Source organism: Anabrus simplex, chromosome X (assembly GCF_040414725.1).
Source record: "Anabrus simplex isolate iqAnaSimp1 chromosome X, ASM4041472v1, whole genome shotgun sequence".
In the NCBI taxonomy this organism is placed as follows: Eukaryota; Metazoa; Arthropoda; class Insecta; order Orthoptera; family Tettigoniidae; genus Anabrus; species Anabrus simplex.
The window spans coordinates 186898939-186918629 of NC_090279.1; the positions used below are offsets into that span (position 1 = coordinate 186898939).

Sequence of the window (19691 nt, forward strand, 5' to 3'; positions counted from 1 at the left end):
TGGCAAGTGATTGTAAAGCGTTGTATTGCCTTAAATAGGCTTGAAAGATTGAGAGCGGGTCAGCTCATTATGGTGTTTTGAAAGGTGCCTCTAGGAGGCTTGACATTACTAGGTGGGAGCAAGTGCTCCATGTAATGAGGGGTTTTCTGCCCTTTTGGTAATTTGTGGTTGTGAGCTGAGGGCTCAGGAATTATAAACTTGGGGCTCGAAGCCCAGTTCTTGTAATGATCTCCTAAAACTTGTGATTCGTTGTACCTGATTTTGGCTTGTTGTTAATTTGCTACTTGTTGAATTTTTGAAAGTCTATATGAAAATTGTTAAGTTCTGAAAATATAACCTTTATTGAAATTTTAATTCATCTTTCGGCTTTGTACTTAGACCCATTCCAGCCCGCACCTTCTTTCACCCCTGCCTTCCACGGATAACTCCGTAACAATAATAATAATAATAATAATAATAATAATAATAATAATAATAGCATGTGGCCTGGTGTAGGTCTTTTGAGCTGATGCTGTATAGGTGACCTGCGCGTCTGAGGATGGAGCCCTATCAGTGATGAATTCTAATGATGAAGAAGGCACATACAGCGAGCCATCGGAATTAACCAATGTATGTTAAAATCACCGAGCTGGCCGGGAATCGAACCCGGGACTCTCTGGACCAAAGGCCAGCACGCTAACCATTTAGCTATGGAGCTGGACATTCAACCACTGAATACAGCAAGTAGGAAAAAAAAATGGTAGGTGACACATTTGTGCCCTGAACTTTTGCAGGTGTTAATAATGTTAAAGTAATCAATCTTATGTATTTGGTATGTATGGGAATTGTGTCCAAAACTCTGTACAACCGTGTTGACATGTGTGCATGTTTCAAACAGGCTGGAATTGGGAAGGATCATCCCAGTATCTTCCTTCAATTGAAATGGGAATCAATGATAACAGTTTCAGAAATGATTGACTGTGGAATTTTGGCTCACCAGTTATCCATGTCTAGAGAACTCAACATCACAATGGCTACAGCAGACTTGTTCCACAACCCCATCTGGTAAATGGTGGAAGTAACCCATTTCCCTACCATGATGGGTTCAACCGTGATAAAGTATTTAAATCAGAAATACAGTACTATGACAATTTACTTGTTTCAATTGAGATTTCGTAAATTAATTTTACATTCCCACGTAACACTTGTGCATTTATGGACTCCATTACCATCATCTGAAAAGGTCATTTCTGCAAGGTATAAAGGTCAGCATTGCTTCCACGAAGGCATCTTGTTCATAGAAATTCTACTCTGGATCTTAGATCCTTTTAATTGCATTGCAATTTTGGATAATAATAATAATAATAATAATAATAATAATAATAATACAGTTAAGTATAAATAAGAAAGAGGGTTCTCCTTTCCTAGTAACATCGGCTGACCTCAGTGAGAAGGTAGGAATCTAAGATCTAATTTAAACGCTGTTGGCTGCCAAAATAACAAATTATGATGTAAATAAACTGTATTTTTCTAGGGCCTTTTTAAAAAGCAAAATAATTGTACATCAGAGGATTAAACCAAGATAAAGCAGAAATGGAACAGGAATTCAGGTCTTTGCCCAAAACTAGAAAATGTATAGAACCATGTGTTATATATATATATCTTCAGAGAGTAGTACACTGAGGTCAACTACACAATAGACTATTTAATTGTGTTCTACTATAAGAAACAAACAGTACACAATTGTATGGCTTGTCACCAGCCTGACATAATTCCAGCTGGCTTCCAGCTAAGTATATACAGAGAGAGAGAGAGAGCACTAGTCAGCTGACCAGCCACTCGACTGAAGGGTCTGACTAGGCAAGACTGGGTCATACACCTCTCTTCTCCAAACTTCCTGACATTCCAAGTAAGGACACATGACCTTGCTACATACTCAAGGAAACAGGGGAGTACTGTGTCATGTGCTGAGCCTTACCTTGAACACATAGGTCACACAAACTTGCTCCTTCTCTATACTAATGTGCCATTCTATGCAGTAACAGTAGCTCATTTCCTCTAACTTGCCTATTCCATAACTAATGCTTAAATTTGTCAATTCATTTTGATACAATGGCCCTTCCAAGATTTTGTCTGAAGCTAATCCTGTTTTTCCTTTTCTCCTTTTTCTTTAATGATTTTTTTTTTTTTAGGAATTCTCACTCCTCATTTCCCTAATATGCCTCTTCAGTGATGCCTAGGCCATCTATGACAGGATGAGGATTCAACCAGCCTTAGGGATGAAGACTGAACATACACATACATTTTGGCATACTTTTTTTTAATTTTATAGTTCATACGATTTGGTATGTGCCTGTTCACTGAGAACATTGGTGGTTTTGGATAAAGTGTGCAAGTATATTTCATATTATTCTTTAATATGATGTGGAGAATTTGCATGCTTGCTTTGATTGAAGTTCCCATTCATACTGTTTTTGCTAGGACAGTCTTGTTTTTGATCAAATGTCCCAATGTTCCAATTTTTCCAATGAAGTGACCTCTCGACACAAAAAAAAAAAAGTGTATACAGGAATTTATTCCATTTTCAATATTTGGTTCCAAGGACTAGAAACTGAATTATATGTAAAAGTAGAAAGACTTCAAAAACTATTGAATAGATTTTTATGACACCTGCACTGAATACATTCAGGAGTGGTGTACACATTTCTCAAGCCTCTTCAGACTACACATACAGTCACTCTAAAAAGAAAAGAGACTTTGACATGGAAGAACATAAAAGAAAGTTAAGTTACTCATTCATGAAGTCAGCGTCATCAAATTTTACAGTGATGATGTCGTGTAGCCTCCAAAAAGGCCTGGTACAGATCTTTCTAGCCGACACCCATGGGTGACCTGTGCGTCCGGGTGCACGATGGTGGTGGCTTTGATGATGGACAGTACGGAAAGGGCGACCTGGTTTGGTACACAGCCTACTCCTGTCGAATAACACGAAGGGATCTGCTCGTGTTTTCAAGAACCATCCAACGGATGAATCGCTACCAACAGTCATATGCCCTCATTCCATATAAACACTGGGGTCAGGTTTGAAACTGAACCCAGGCTTTTGGCATGCAACAGTGTTAGAAATTGTATACCACCACATCTCCCTGCCAGCCAAAATTTGAAGGTGAATTATTTTTTTCCCCCCAACGAGACTCCAACCAGCTAACCATAGTGTCATAACAAAGACTTGACAACACCATATTATGATGATGACGATGCTTGTTGTTTCAAGGGGCCTAACATCTAGGTCATCGGCCCCTGATGGTACGAAATGAGACGAAATGCAATGACAAAATAAAAATACAAAATCCTCCACTGACCAGAATTCAAAGCGTGAGAACGAAAAATGAACGGATGGATATGAAGTTAAAACAATCAGTGGAGACGACCCACAATGCCTCAGTCTCGGAAACTGATGGAGAACAATAGTAATACTGACCAAGGGACTGCTTCTGGAGCTTAATGCTGCATCGATGATGCTTGCAAGCTAAAGGAGTCCAAAATATAGGTTATCAGCCTCCCATAATGGTACTTATCGCTTGGAAAGTAGAACCACGGTATTTGACAAGGTGCGGTACTAATCAAAAGTAGCATAGACTCGCGGTATTCCACACATTATGGTACTACTCACAGGTAATGAAATTCGCACAGGTAATACAGATCTATGGTGTTTCACACGTAGCAGTGCCATTTACAGGCAACGCAAACCTATGATTTTCATCACAGAATTGTACTACCCACAGGGACTCGCACTATCCCGTGGTGTTCCTTATATAGTGGGTACTAATCATAGGCAAGCCAGAACCCTGGTGTCGCTCATATAGTGCTACTAATCACAAACCTATTTGGTACCTAACATAGTGGTACTACGCACAAGTAATAGCGACCCATGGTGTTCCCCACGTGGTGCTACTAATCACAAATAGTTTCATGGTTCTAATCCAATCATCCCTTGGTCGCCCCTTTTAGACGCCTCTTACGACAGGCAGGGGATACCGTGGGTGTATTCTACATGTGCGTCCTCCACCGCAGGGGGTAGTGTGTTTGGTCCGCGAGAGGTATTATATTTCCCTCACGTCCGCAGGCAAGCCGGTTAGGACCCCCCCTATCCGCCACCTGGGACGCGCCACGTGGGAGTATCACCTCTCCCCCTGCTACGGCAGTGTAGTAGGTTCGTGGAACACCATATTAAAAGTGGTCTGAAGATACTGTTATAAAGTCCTTGATATGCATCATTTTTGTGACAGTAAACTTCGCATATGTCAACCCTTCTTTGTTTGAAATACTTTTTGTATTACATTTCAAAAGATTTCACACTTTCATCCAATATACAATTTAAAACATTCACTGTATTTTACACCAACATCCTCAATGAACAGATATGATACAAATCTTGTAAACTACAACATAGAGAATGCTATTCTAATGACAATATTGGTAATCATCCCCCTCTCATCCATAATGTCCACACGCCCCTCATTTGCAAATTTAACAGAACATTTGACACTTCTCCCTTGTAAAACATCCAACCATTTTTGCTGCAATAACATAAATTTTTAACACATTCCATAGGCCTACATGTTCATCAATATGCCTATTGGAAATAATAATAATAATAATAATAATAATAATAATAATAATAATAATAATAATAATAATAATAATAATAATAATAATAATAATAGCTTTACCGTCTCCATAATTACTTTTACAGTTTTTGGAAATGCCGAGGGGCCATAATTTAGTCCCGCAGGAGTTCTTTAACGTGCCAGTAAATCTACTGGAAACTACAAAAGCCCCAATTTCAGCTGATATTTCCAATTATTTACCCTGAATTTAGCAAAGTTGTTGAACACTGTGGACATAGTCCTTAAGGTGGAGAACAATACAGATGAAAAGTATGTAAAACTAATGGAATATACAAAGGCTTTTACCTTTAAACATAGGAAGTAAAAAGTAATGATTTAAAATATGTTGTGGGCACTGTCTTGAAGGTGAATAAAGCAATGAGTCGACTGAAGCCCTACAAGCGAAGCAGACGTGTGCACGGGAGTGCTGAGTGTTTGTTGCGTAAGTGAAGTGGGGTTAGGCGTACAACTCTACCAAGCGGTCATTTACTTATCAACCCATGTTTCTCATACAACCTCATTTTTCCATTACAGATTAGAACTTCATTGACGGTTTCCACTAGATTACTACAATTTACTATGCATCTGTCTTCTACCTAACACAGCTTCTCATATTTTTATATGCGGCCCTTCCGACCCCTCTTTAATAAGGCAAAACACCAGCCAACATTATGAAACAATAATGAAGAAAGGGAGCGCTAGATTGAGAAGATTTTAAGAATGCTGCTATTTCTGAAGCCTTAAATTTAAGGTGTTTTTTCTCCTTATCACAGGCTTTTCGCCTGCAGGTTAATTCAGGCTTGGTTTCTCTCAAAATGTTTGCTCCCGCTCTCCTCCTGACCATTTTGATGTGATGGGTTTCTACTAGGATTTTGACAGCGATTTCAAACTGTTTTGTCGTTTTTATAAACTAATAATTTGTAAACTATGAGTTCCACAACCCCACCATGTGCTACTATTATTCATTTCCATCTGCATCATTTGTTTTCTCATTCCCTTGTTTCTTAGGTTAACGCAGTTTTTAGTATCAATTATTATTTCAAATTAACACCTGTTTCACTGAATTTTGTCGCAATAAGTTGGTTTGCTCTGCATATTGATGTAAATATTGTATATTTGTACTATTTTGTTTCCGTCTAGGCTCTCTTTTGTTTGTTTTTTCATTTGCGCTTTCATTATGTTTTTTAACATTTTTTCAACTCATATTATGTAAATAATTATTCCAACCCCCCTAATTTTTTCACTGAAGATGGCTCAAACGAGCCGAAACATGTCTGAACTTGTTTACTCCGTCTAATGACGGAATATTATGATGTATTGAATAGGAGGATACTTTCATTTTTCGCCATTGTAAAGATGGAATAACCGCATAAAGTACCAGGTATAAAATAATAAAATATATAAACAATACAAGGAAAAGCTGTTCCAAAGTTCACTCACCTCAAAGTTGATTCTGAATAAATTTGTGTAAAGCAGGTTACAATGCAAAAGCAAAACCCAGATAACTGGTGTAGAAAAAAGATTGAGAACAGAATGCTTTGAAATGAGATGTTAGAAAAGAATGGTGAAAAGATGGGTAGAGATGAGCACACAACCAGTTTTTGCAAAATTACACTAAAAGAGATTAATTGACGAGGACATGACTGGAGAAATTTGCTACCTTTCAGAGAAGCATGGTGTGTGAGATAACACTGGTAGGGGAAGGAAAAGGCATGAATATGACAGCAGATCAGGCTATACCAAAGATGAAAAGACTAGCACAGAATAGGATGGTGCAGAGATGTGCATGAAACCACTATGAAATGAAATGGCTTATGGCTTTTAGTGCCAGGAATGTCCGAGGACAAGTTTGGCTTGCCAGATGCAGGTCTTTTTTATTGACACCCATAGGCGTCCTGCGTGTCGTGATGAGGATGAAATGATGGAGACCACACACACCCAGCACCTGTGCCAGAGGAATTAACCACTTACAGTTAAAATTCCTGACCCTGCCAGAAATCTAACCCAGGACCCTGTGACCAAAGGCCAGCATACTAACCATTTAGCCATGGAGCTGGACATGAAACCAGTACATGAATTCCTTCACACAATTTCAAGTTTCTGGTTTATAAGTATACCTTAAATTTAGAATTACATATAGGCCTACAAAATTTTCTTGGTTTTATTATTAAATTTGTGATAAACGTATACAGTAGGTGTTCAAAAAATCTATTCTCTAGGCTACTTACAAGTAGCCTCCCTCCATCGTTGGGATGTCAGTGAATCAAATTTAATTACGTTTACATGCTGAGGAAATATAAAAGGTTAAAAAAAGGAAAACCATGGTAACTGCAAGTCATTGTTGGATTTGTATCTGGATGGTTCATCTGAAGTTTTATAAGATAACAGTATAAACTTCAGATTCTGATTAGAAAGGAAATAAAGTGAAACAAAAACTAGAATCAAAAGGTGTCAAAGCCAATGCTCCCATCAACTGGCAATCCAGTTATGATATACCACCTTTATCTACGAAGATGTGATAATTTTGAGCATAAAGGGAGGTGTCTTATGTACTTCCAGACCTACTGTCTGAATACTTCTTATCCAGAATATGCAAACTGAGAGTTTCTCACTGCCTCCTCTTTCTGTTAAGGCTGGTTTACAAGGGTAGAGTAACATTCTTTTTCACGTTAAAGTTCTACATATTTGCACGTTTCTTCTTCCGTCCACTTCATTTTACCGCCAAATAAATGCACAGGTGCTCAGTTTACTCAACAGAATACCATCCGTACACACATGGAAGTAGTCGAATGACACGTCATCTGAAAAATCGAGCGTCCTCTGCCTTCTCAGCCACCTCTCGGAGCTCGGTTCCGGTGGAGGGGGAAGGATAGTGGTAGAGTTACTTTACCACAGCGTACTCTACTGCCTACTAGCTACTCTACTCTATTCGCTACTATCCCAGTCGTTTACATGATGCTAGTAGCTCTACTATCTACTCCACTCGCCTCGTTACTCTACCCGTGTAAACCAGCCTTTACTCCTTGTTTCCCCAGTGACCTATCATTGTGTTTACTGTATTCTATTTTATGTTCTGATCTTTCCTATATGATATCCATTTTACGAGTTGATAGTAGCATTAACACCTCCTACACTAAGGCACCCTTAAATGGCCATTAATTTTGCCAGAGTTAGATCATGTAGTCTATAGCACAGGAAGTAAACATCTAACTAGATGCACCATACTGCTCACTAGACAGTACAAAATTCTAACAATTTGCACAAGATACTAAAATCTCCAATCCATTTAGCAAAATTTGTCCGTTTTGTTGTGAGTCACAAAAGTTATATTTCAACTAATAACAGCTGGCAACTCTTGTAACAATAAAATGAAAATGGATGAAGCTGTATGCATAAACCGACTTCGGCAGTGGAGTCATGTGAGGCAAATGGAGAAGGATAGGCAAGAGAAGTAGAGGGGGACTACAAGACTCGGTTTCTAATGATTTAAATATAAGAGGTATGGAATTAAACAAGACCTCAGAGTCGACTACAAACAGAGGATTCTGGGGGTATTTAGTAAATTCATTGAGGATTGCTGACTGAATATTGAAAGGCATAACCATCTATAATGAAGATGTACCATATGTAACAAACTACAGACTAATAACAATACTGAAAAATCACTGGTAAAGATCTATGTCCACCTTGTCAATACTGCTTAAAAAGCTATTAATTAAAATGCCGTACACATTTCAAGAATCTCAATTATTCTCTTCATCAGCGACTAAACATTCTACCATATAATTTGCGGAGTTGTTTCAAAACCTACTAACAATCTATATCTATCTATCTATCTATCTATCTATCTATCTATCTATCTATCTATCTATCTAAATATGTATAAAATGCTAACGTGTATGTTTCACAAAACTCAAGCTCTTAAACCAGAGGGAGTTAAAAGGTGCAGGTTGTACCAAAATCTTCCAAATCTTCTCAACAGTACAGGAAAAGTCTTGCACCTCTTGAAAAGTCAACAGAAATAAATTTATTTTCAAGATGAAATACTTCCCTTGCGCACATGAATCTTTGGCTCTTGAATACTCTAAGTTATAACTAAAATACAAGAAATGTCACGTAAATAAAATACTTTTTAAAAAAAACATCTCTTTCTTCTTAAAATATTCTGATAATGACTAAAAACAATGTGTGCATTGACAATTTAAAATTTTTGTATTACAGCTTTGCCACTGATTGCAGATTGTTTGTTGAAAATTACTCCAAAACAGCAAAAAGAAGGAGCTGCAATACAAAATGTTAAATTGTCGATGCACACATTGTTTTTAGAGACATTTATCGGAAATATTTTAAGAAGAAAGGGATGCTTATTTTATAGCATTTTAGATAATTTATTCAGATGACAACTCTTATAGCCTATTTTAGTTAGACCTATAACTTATTTAGAGTGTATTGTTAGTAGGTTTTGAATCAAGTCCACAAATTATTTGGTAGAATATTTAGTCATTCATGAAGATACTGACAAAGCGGACATAGATCTTTGGCAGTGATTTTTGAGCGTTATTCGATGTAAGTCAATACGGATCAAAAACAAACCATAATGGTTGAAATAATAAACTAGAGACTGTTGTAACCACAACCCCTGGCTAATGTATCCCAGCCACAACAATGGTTACAGTTTTGATGTTGCACACTTTATGAGCAAATACACAAAAGGAAAGTTGTGTACATGTGGAATTAATGTGCATTTTACAACAAATAACTTGTCCATGTTCTTATGATCCTGTCATTTTACCAGCATATGTAGACAATTTGTAGAAGCTGCAGAATGATAAAACCTACACCTAGAAAATAAAGACACAGAAGAGGCAGAAATATCAAATTTTAAAAAGTATTTCAAGGTGGTTATTAACCAATTTCCCTTCAATGATGGGTATCGTATAAGCCTAGCCATTATCATGTATTGGTATTTAAATAGGAAATTCACGACTGTTTGTTTCTATTTCTTTGAATTGCGATTGCCGGGCCGAGTGGTTCAGACGGTTGGCCTTATGACCCCAGCTTGGCAGGTTCGATCCTGGCTTAGCCCAGTGGTATTTGAAGATGCTTAAATACATCAGTTTCATGTCTGTAGATTTACTGGCACGTAAAAGTACTCCTGCAGGACTAAATTCCAGCACCCTGGCATCTTTGAAAACCACAAAAGAAATAGTTGTTGGGGTGTGAAAATAAGTAACATAATATAAAAGTAGAGGAATTTAAATATCTGGGAGAACGGAGAGATAACAACCTGTCAGAGAAAGAGGCACTGATATCGAGAATGAACTAAATGAACTTGGCATACAAGTTAAGTATGAACACCTATAACAAGAAGACCTCAATCAACGCAAAACTCAAAGACATTACCAGACACTGATCCGTCCAGAAGCCTTATATGCAGCTGAATGTTTGAACATGATAAAGGTAGGATTAGTCAAGAAGTTAGAACTGGTGGAGCGAAAAATTCTTAGGAAGATACTGGGAGCCCAAAGAACAGAGGATGGATCATACAGAAAGAAAGCAAACCAAGAACTGTACTGCAAGAAGAAAAGATCTCAAGACACCATCCAGAAGAGGAGAGCCATATTCCTTGGACACACCTACAGAATGGACTCAGGAAGACTGACCAACCAGATAGTAAGGTTTTTTTGAGACCAGGAAAACTGTGGTACGCTGGCATCAGGAAGTGAAGAAGGACCTGGGAAAAATGGGAATACAAGGATCGAAAATAAGCAACAGGAAAACTTACAAGTTGAAAATAAAGAACACAAAGAGTTTCCAAGAAAAAGTTAGTTTGCAGACCCAAACACCAAAGAGAGGAGGTTGCAGAGTGAAAGAATGAAGGATTACTGGGCACAGATCAAAGCCCAGAAGCTGCTGAAATAAAATTAACATGGTCCATAGTTGGCTAAAACGAAAGAAAGAAAGAAAGAAAGAAAGAAAGAAAGAAAAATTGTGATGTGATTCTGTAAATTAATTTTATGTTTGTAGGTGGCGCTACTGTATTTATATGGGCATTATTATCCGCAGGCCATTCATCCAATGTAGGCTACAGGACCCTGTGATCCTTCCATAAAAAAAAGTTATCTTGCTCATAAGAAGCCCTTTTTGGATCTCCGATCCTTGAAATGAATAATGATTTTGAATAATAATAATAATAATAATAATAATAATAATAATAATAATAATAATAATGGTGTGGGTTACTGTAGTCGCGTCCTAGTTCGTGAACCATGGGCAACGGCTGAGTGGCCTAGTAAGTGTTCCTGAGAGTCGGGATACCAGTTGCTATGGAATGGGAGTGGGCATCTCGGACATATTCCGAGTCGTGGCCCTCCTTGTGCTCAGGCGGCTAGGACTATACAATTCACCGGTGGTCCATAACCCGTTAGAGGAGAGATCCTCACTTGGACTATGTGCAAGTAGGGCAGCATCCTGCTTCATGAATTTACCGAGCTCAGAACACTTTAAGCAAGCCTCGGACCTATGGGAGTAATGGAGTCCCACTCCCATTTGACAGGCGAGGGACTCCTTGGAAACAACTTGGCGAACGAAATGAAATTCGATGGGGAGCTATCAATATTAATGGGGCTTATAGAAGAAAGAAAGTAGAACTGGCTGAGTCAGCAAAGAGGATGCATCTGGATGTGCTAGGAGTAAGTGATATTCGGGTAAGGGGAGATAACGAGGAAGATATAGGAGATTATAAAGTGTACTTGACGGGTGCTAGAAAGGGAAGGGCAGAGTCTGGGGTAGGGCTCTTTATCAGGAATACCATTGCATGCAACATAGTTTCTGTTAGGCACGTAAATGAGCGAATGATGTGGGTAGATTTGTCACTTGGAGGAATTAGGACTAGAATTGTCTCCGTGTATTCACCACGTGAGGGTGCAGATGAGGATGAAGTTGACAAGTTTTATTGAGCATTGAGTGACATCGCGGTCAGGGTCAACAGCAAGGATAGAATAGTGCAAATGGGCGATTTCAACGCGAGAGTTGGGAATAGAACTGAAGGATACGAAAGGGTGATTAGTAAATGTGCGGAAGATATGCAAGCTAATGGGAATGGGAAGCATTTGCTGGACTTCTGTGCTAGTATGGGTTTAGCAATTACGAATACATTCTTCAAGCATAAGGCTATTCACCGCTACACATGGGAGACTAGGGGTACCAGATCCATAATAGACTATATCTTAACCGACTTTGAATTCAGGAAATCTAAGGAATGTACGAGTTTTCCGGGGATTTTTCGATTATACAGACCATTATCTGATCTGTAGTGAACTAAGTATCTCTAGGCCTAGGGTAGTGAAAGTGAAATCTGTCTGCAAATGAATAAGGGTAGAAAATCTCCAGGACGAGGAAATTAGAAGTACATGGATATGATTAGTGAGAAGTTTTCAACAGTAGACAGTAAGCAGGTTCAGGATATAGAAGGTGAATGGGTGGCATACAGGGATTCTGTAGTACAAACAGCAAGGGAACAACTGTGTGTAAAGATGGGAAAAGGTGAACATCTTGGTGGAATGATGAAGTGAGAGCAGCTTGTAAACATAAAAAGAAGGCTTATCAGAAATGGCTCCAAACAAGGGCCGAGGCAGACAGGGATTTGTACGCAGATGAAAGAAACAGAGCGAAACAAATAGTTGTTGAATACAAAAAGAAGCCGTGTGAAGATTTTGGTAATAACCTGGAAAGGCTAGGTCAAGCATCAGGGAAACCTTTCTGGACAGTAATAAAGAATCTTAGGAAGGGAGGGGAAAAAGGAAATGAACAGTGTTTTGAGTAATTACAGGTGAACTCATAATAGATCCCAGGGAATCACTGGAGAGCTGGAGGGAATATTTTGATCATCATCTCAATGTAAAAGGAAATCATCCTGGTGGTGTTGCGAACAGCCATGGAAATGGGGAGGAGGAAAATGACGTTGGTGAAATTACGCTTGAGGAAGTGGAAAGGATGGTAAATAAACTCCATTGTCATAAAGCAGCAGGAATACATGAAATTAGACCTGAAATGGTGAAGTATAGTGGGAAGGCAGGGATGAAATGGCTTCATAGAGTAGTAAGATTAGCATGGAGTGTTGGTAAGGTGACTTCAGATTGGACAAAAGCAGTAATTGCACCTATCTATAAGCAAGAGAACAGGAAGGATTGTAACAACTATCGAGGTATCTCATTGATTAGTATACCAGGCAGAGTATTCACTGGCATCTTGGAAGGGAGGGTGCGATCAGTCGTTGAGAGGAAGTTGGATGAAAACCAGTGTGGTTTCAGACCACAGAGAGACTGTCAGGATCAGATTTTCAGTATGCGCCAGATAACTGAAAAATGCTACGAGAGGAATAGGCAGTTGTGTTTATGTTTCGTAGATCTAGAGAAAGCATATGACAGGGTACCGAGGGAAAGGATGTTTGCTATACTGAGGGACTAATGGAATTAAAGGTAGATTATTAAAATCACAGGCATTTATGTTGACAACTGGGCTTCAGTGAGAATTTATGGTAGAACGAGTTCTTGGTTCAGGGTACTTACAGGGGTTAGACAAGGCTGTAATCTTTCACCTTTGCTGTTTGTAGTTTACATGGATCATCTGCTGAAAGGTATACAATGGCAGGGAGGGATTCAGTTAGGTGGAAATATAGTAAGTAATCTGGCCTATGCTGACGACTTGGTCTTAATGGCAGATTGTGCCGAAAGCCTGCAGTCTAATATCTTGGAATATGAAAATAAGTGCCATGAGTATGGTATGAAAATTAGCCTCTCGAAGACTAAATTGATGTCAGTAGGTAAGAAATTCAACAGAATTGAATGTCAGATTGGTGATACAAAGCTAGAACAGGTCGATAATTTCAAGTATTTAGGTTGTGTGTTCTCACAGGATGGTAATATAGTAAATGAGATTGAATCGAGGTTTCGTAAAGGTAATGCAGTGAGCTCGCAGTTGCGATCAACCGTATTCTGTATGAAGGAAGTCAGTTCCCAGACAAAACTATCTTTACATTGGTCTGTTTTCAGACCAACTTTTGTTTACAGGAGCGAAAGCTGGGTGGACTGGATATTCATAAGTTAGAAGTAACAGACATGAAAGTAGCAAGAATGAACGCTGGTACAAACAGGTGGGAACAATGGCAGGAGGGTACTCGGAATGAAGATATAAAGACTAATTGAGGAATGAACTCGATGGATGGAAGCTGTACGCATAAACTGGCTTCGGTGGTGGGGTCATGTGAGGCGAATGGGGGAGGATAGGTTACCTAGGAGAATAATGGACTCTGTTATGGAGGGTAAGAGAAGTAGAGGTAGACCAAGACGACGGTGGTTAGACTCCATTTCTAACTATTTAAAGATAAGAGGTATAGAACTAAATGAGGCCACAACACTAGTTGCAAATCGAGGATTTTGGTGACGTTTAGTAAATTCACAGAGGCTTGCAGACTGAACGCTCAAAGGCATAACAGTCTATAATGATAATGTATGTAATGTATGTAAGTAATAATAATAATAATAATAATAATAATAATAATAATAATAATAATAATAATAATACTTTCTGCTGGTTATTTAGTAAGATGTCTCATCAATGCAAGAAAGTCTGGCTCCATGGCTAAATGGTTAGTGTGCTGGCCTTTGTTCACAGGGGTTCCGGGTTCGATACCCGACAGGGTCAGGAATTTTTACCATAACTGGTAAATTTCGCTGGCACAGGGGCTGGGTGTATGTGTCATCTTCATCATCATTTCATCCTCACTCACTACACGCAGGTCACCTACAGGAGTCAAATCAAAAGACCTGCATCTGGCAAGCTGAACTTGTTCTCGGACACTCCCGGTGCTAAAAGCCATACGCCATTATAATGCAAGAAAGAATTTTCTTATTTTTTTATTGACAGAGATGATGGTGGCTCAGATACCTGATCTTGTATTGAGCAATTTTGATGATTCTATGTTAATGTAGAACAAAAGAGTAAAAAACTGAAGTCATTCTCAGGATTCAAACAAATTCTCCTCCCTTATCTTTCATAACAATAAAAGACTTCAATGAAAAAATAGAAATCTGAAGTACTGTAACTCAAATGATTTTGGTAGCCAAATTAATAATTTACATTATAAATAATCTCATTCTCTGGTGCCTTTTTAAGCTAAATAATTGAAGGCTATATTAGCAATGAGTTAACATTCGATCTGCTTATGATATTCAGTATAAGATGTACAATGTCTTTAAAAATCTATTTGATTTTTAATTTTTTTTAATCTCAGTAACACATAATATTTGTTAGGTTTAAGAATCAATCTCAATTTCTAAATGATAAGATTGAAACATGTTAACTAGGCTAACTTAATCAACCATTATTAATGATAAATTATATTATTTTCAAAATTATCTCATAATCCTTTTTCCTCGCCATGTTGCCATCGGGTTCAGCAGTCCGGTGTATCTCTCGTTTTGACTTTTCATGAGAATTATTTCGGGCATGTGAGATATAGGGCAGTGAGGGGGCTGCCCTCTTTTGGCCTCTGCCCCTGCCATGCTGCAACTTCAGGACTGGTGGTGTTCTCATTCCCTACTCCCTGAGACAAATTATAATCAACAAATCTCAGATTATTCTGTGACTGCTTCTGTGTAAGAATACCGACACGGAATGGTGCCCTTCAGATTTTGAGAATCATTTGAACACTTCCCATTACTAGATTCTGTAATGGAAAATGAATTGTAAATAGTTCCTATGCACTTGCATTATGAAGATATTTTTGTATGGTAGGTCTATGCTTTGTCATAAATCTGACAACCCAAAAATTGGGAAGAAATTTAAATTACCAGTAACTTACTATTGTGATAAATTTGAATCAACATTATTTTAGACTAGTATTTATTTCCAAATTACTTCTACATGGCTAAAAGGGTCTAATTTTATATTCCTCAAAACCAGTGGATATTTTGAACAATCAAGTTCAAACCAAGAAAAGGTACAATATTAATAAATTGGAAATTACATTTGATCAGTTTCAAATCAGCAATTTAAGAGAAATTTTATTGAACTCTTCAATGTTGACATCCATCAGGTAGTGATAAGATTTAACAATGAAAGATTAACAACTTCATTGCAGTGTTTATGGTAAACAAGTGATCTCACAGGAGAACTATCAGCTTTTTGTGTTCCAAGAGTTAGTTGCTGAAGACAACTGAATATAACTGGTTGCAAGAGGTATAACAAAATGACTTGTTTACCATAAAATTGTAGTTCAAGTAACCCTTCATTATTAGTAGGTAAAAATAATATCTTTATTGATTAATCAAAATAGCTTCAGACACTATTTAAAATCAATTCTTTACATATCTAGTAAATTCCAAGCTACAATGCTTAGTAAACTTTCAAAAAAGAATTGCTTCATGACATTTTACATCCTGTTCAACTGGAGAAAATACCAATGTGTATTAATGCCTCATTACAAGAAGTTCACATAACCTATTTCAACACATGAGTAAAATAAAATATCTTTGACTGTCAAGTACAAACTTAAAGCGCTATTCCTATGACATCCTTGACTATTGGATAATAATAATAATAATAATAATAATAATAATAATATGCATCTTCATTATAAAATTATGCCTTTCAGTATTCAGTCTGCAAGCTCTGTGAATTTACTGCCTCTAGAATCCTCTATATGTGACTAGCTCCATAATTAAGGGATATGACATTGAGGTCATCAGCTCAAAAATAAGACTCTTGTGCTTGTAAATCTCTCAGCTCAAATCTCTTCCTGAAATATTTCACCACCAATCAGTTATAATCATCATAAAAAATACCAATACTTCATTCTTTCCATATCTGGAAAGCCTTCATTAAACAGATCAATCGTAAAATCTCTACAGTGAGATTACGTCTAATTCAGTGCTATGGATATTTTTTCAACACAGGCCTATACACTATTCTCACAGCTGCTGTCCTAGATGTCATTACCCAGTGGTCTGAAAGCCTAAACTTCACCAGAATAAGCTGCAAAGAATTCATTTAAATGTACATTACATTTTTTGGGGGGGTAATATGAAAGGAGCATTTCCCATTAAAGCGAATGAGTACCATTGACTCAAATTACACCCTACTTTCCCCACCTATATCTTTTCTTTTACAGTAGCAAGCCAGACGTTTGTACTCAAGAGTTATGATAACACTGATTTGGCGTAAGTTTGGTTAATGAGGGATAAATATTTAGAGCATGTTTGTCGAGGGTGACGTATCCAATAATGCCGCAGTACATATTGCAGGAAGATTAACTGCTCTAGGAAATAGCTCTTTGATAATCTGATAAGGTTATTAAGTAATGGGAGTGTGGTCAAAGTACAAAAAGTAAATAAATTAAGGAATAACTAGGGTATCCTATTTAGTTCTCTCTGAACATCCTCAGGCATCTTAAAATCAAGTTTCATGATGAACATATGTTCAATTTACATATAAATTTTAAAATACACAGTAAATTTTAAAATCATGTGAATATTAAGTGTCATATAAACTCCAGATTTATTCTACACTAATACTAAATGTTCCTTCTGGTAGGCTTTATGCCCAACATACTACTTTGATTCTTAGATACAGCAACATGCAGTTCAGGAAAGAACTTTATCTGCTTTGAAGATTGAATGTTGTTCTTTGTATTTTTTGAATAGGATTATTTGTAATCCCTCCTTCCAAAAAGTGTTTTTTATGCCCTCGCTGTCACAGAATCGCCGACAGTGACCAGTTGGTAAAGTAAAAAATCCCAACTCTTCAGGAAGTATAAATGTCTTACTTCAATATACTGTAGACCTGGTATGCATGAGATATATTTCTTCCCTACAATATGCCAATGAAATGGACATGTAAACCTAATAGAACACATATGCCAGAGCAACTGCTTCTTATTTGTAGCAAAGAAATTAACTAATGTTCCTTCACACTTAAAGCAGGTTTCATCCAATAATAGAACATAAAATAAATTGCTTGAATTTCAAACGAAAAGCACAATTAATTGCAATTAAAAATTCGGCTTGCTCGGTATAAAAATGAAATTTTGGAAAAATAGACTCAATGAAGAACGTAAATGTTACTAAGCAAGTTATTCTAAAAGTGGTCAGAAAATTCACAAACGGTAAAATCCCTCCAAGGTTACATCCACAGACCCCTACAGTTTTAACTAAATTTTAATTTTTAATTTCGTGTGGCTATTTCTAGTCTTGTAAGGCAGGCCCTCCGATGAGGGTGGGCGGCATCTGCCATTTGTAGATAACTGCGTGTTATTGTGGTGGCGGATGGTGTTATGTGTGGTGTGCGAGTTGCAGGGATGTTGGGGACAGCAAAAAACACTGAAAGGAACCAATTAAGGTTAAAATCCCCGACCCGGCCGGGAATCGAACCTGGGACCCTCTGAACCGAAGACCAGTCCATTCAGTACGCTGTCCATTCAGCCAACGAGTCGGACGACTAAATGTTAAGCCCCTTAATAATATAACAGCCCATCTCTTAGAAAATTAAAAGGATAATCCTCTTACCTGCTGCTGGGTGGCTTCAGCCTGAAGGACCTCCAACTCCTTCACCCTTGCCTCGAGGGCGGTTTTTTCCTTTGACACTTGCTCTAGTTGCGCCTGAACCGCCTCCATCGATGGGGGCGGCGGCCCTACGGCGCCGGCAGGAACTTTGTGGAGTTTGCTGTCCAGAGAGCTCACAGAGCCCGCCGCCTTCAGTCCTTCACCTGCACCGCTGCCTCCCTTAACTCCGGCGCCACCCCCAGAAGCGCCGGGGCCTGCGTGTCTACGGAACAACGATTTGAACTTCATCATAGCTTCACTGCTTAACACTCGTTATCAAATCACACATTCACACACACTCTTTCTTCTTAAAAACTAAACGTCACAACACATGAAATGGCGTAGCAGTTAATTAACGGCAGCAGCACAGCCACCTGTAGATCACACGCACACACTCATGTTTTTAAAAGGGAGCACATAAAGTTAGAACATAAGCACAGAGTTCTGTCGCCATGGCTACAGACGTGACCTGCTTCTTGAGCAGAGCAAGAAGACTACTGCCTGAAAAGCGGCTGAGCAAAGAAAGCGCCCTACCGCTGCAACCGTTATCATTTCAATGCCAGTCCAAACCAAACAACAGCAGGCCAGGCTGAGCCGACAGGCTCCGTAGGCGCAACGTTGCCGGTTCTTCTCCCGCGGGGAAACAGCAAGGAGAAACCATTTAAGGCAGGAATGCGAGAAGCGGCAGCAAAGCTGACCAATTGCATCACATGTGGCGGGCGGGCATTCAGAGCCAGCTGGATTGACTATGCCGCAGCCAAGTACTTGCATAGCCGCCCCCGACCGACAGCGAAGCTGCATGTCGGGAGGCGGGACGTTGCTCGATCAAACTGCCACATGCAACAATGGAAATATGAGGGAAGGAGGAAAGCCGATTTACACGCGAGCTGTAAGATCGTTAAGGTACCGGTAATACTACAAGTTAATTTGAATTAAAATTATGTTTATACCACGAGTAAAGTAACCGAGATAGTCGAATTAGAATTGTATCCTTCAAACAATCTAGTCGCATAAATCTTGAAAGGATTAATATTTTCTAATCAATTCGGAGGACCAATCGACTATCGTAGTACCGGCATGCAGTTGATGTTTCAAGGCCTCTTTTGGCCCAATGGATGCGTTCTCTCCCTTCAGTGTCAGAGTTTAAACAAGCCCTTTTAATGCATCAATCAAAAATAATCATTGTAGCATTGACAGTGCCGAGTTTAAGCCTAAAAGTCCGAAACTTTTTTTTCTTTCAACGGGGCAGTTTAAACAATTTCGGCGTTTGCAAAAGGTTCTTCAGAATTTCCCACAGTAGGCCTACATCGACCGAAGCGAACATTTTGGGGAAGGATTACAAATCGTCGTATATGAAAATTCATGTTCAAAGCAGGTTAAATTCTAAATTCTGACACGAACACAATGTTTCTATGATAAGAATCGAAACGTACGATTCTTG

General features: G+C 38.5%; 1 protein-coding gene across 4 annotated transcripts in view; it reads right to left on the bottom strand.

The window, feature by feature from the left end:
• LOC136886040 (cytospin-A) overlaps nt 1–19691 on the bottom strand; it is a 471506-nt gene that overhangs the window by 85285 nt on the left and 366530 nt on the right. For all 4 annotated transcript variants that reach the window (XM_067158760.2, XM_067158757.2, XM_067158759.2 and 1 more), the window contains exon 5: nt 18215–18473. In XM_067158760.2, coding sequence (XP_067014861.2) covers nt 18215–18473 — 259 coding nt within the window. The remainder of the gene's footprint in view (nt 1–18214; nt 18474–19691) is intronic.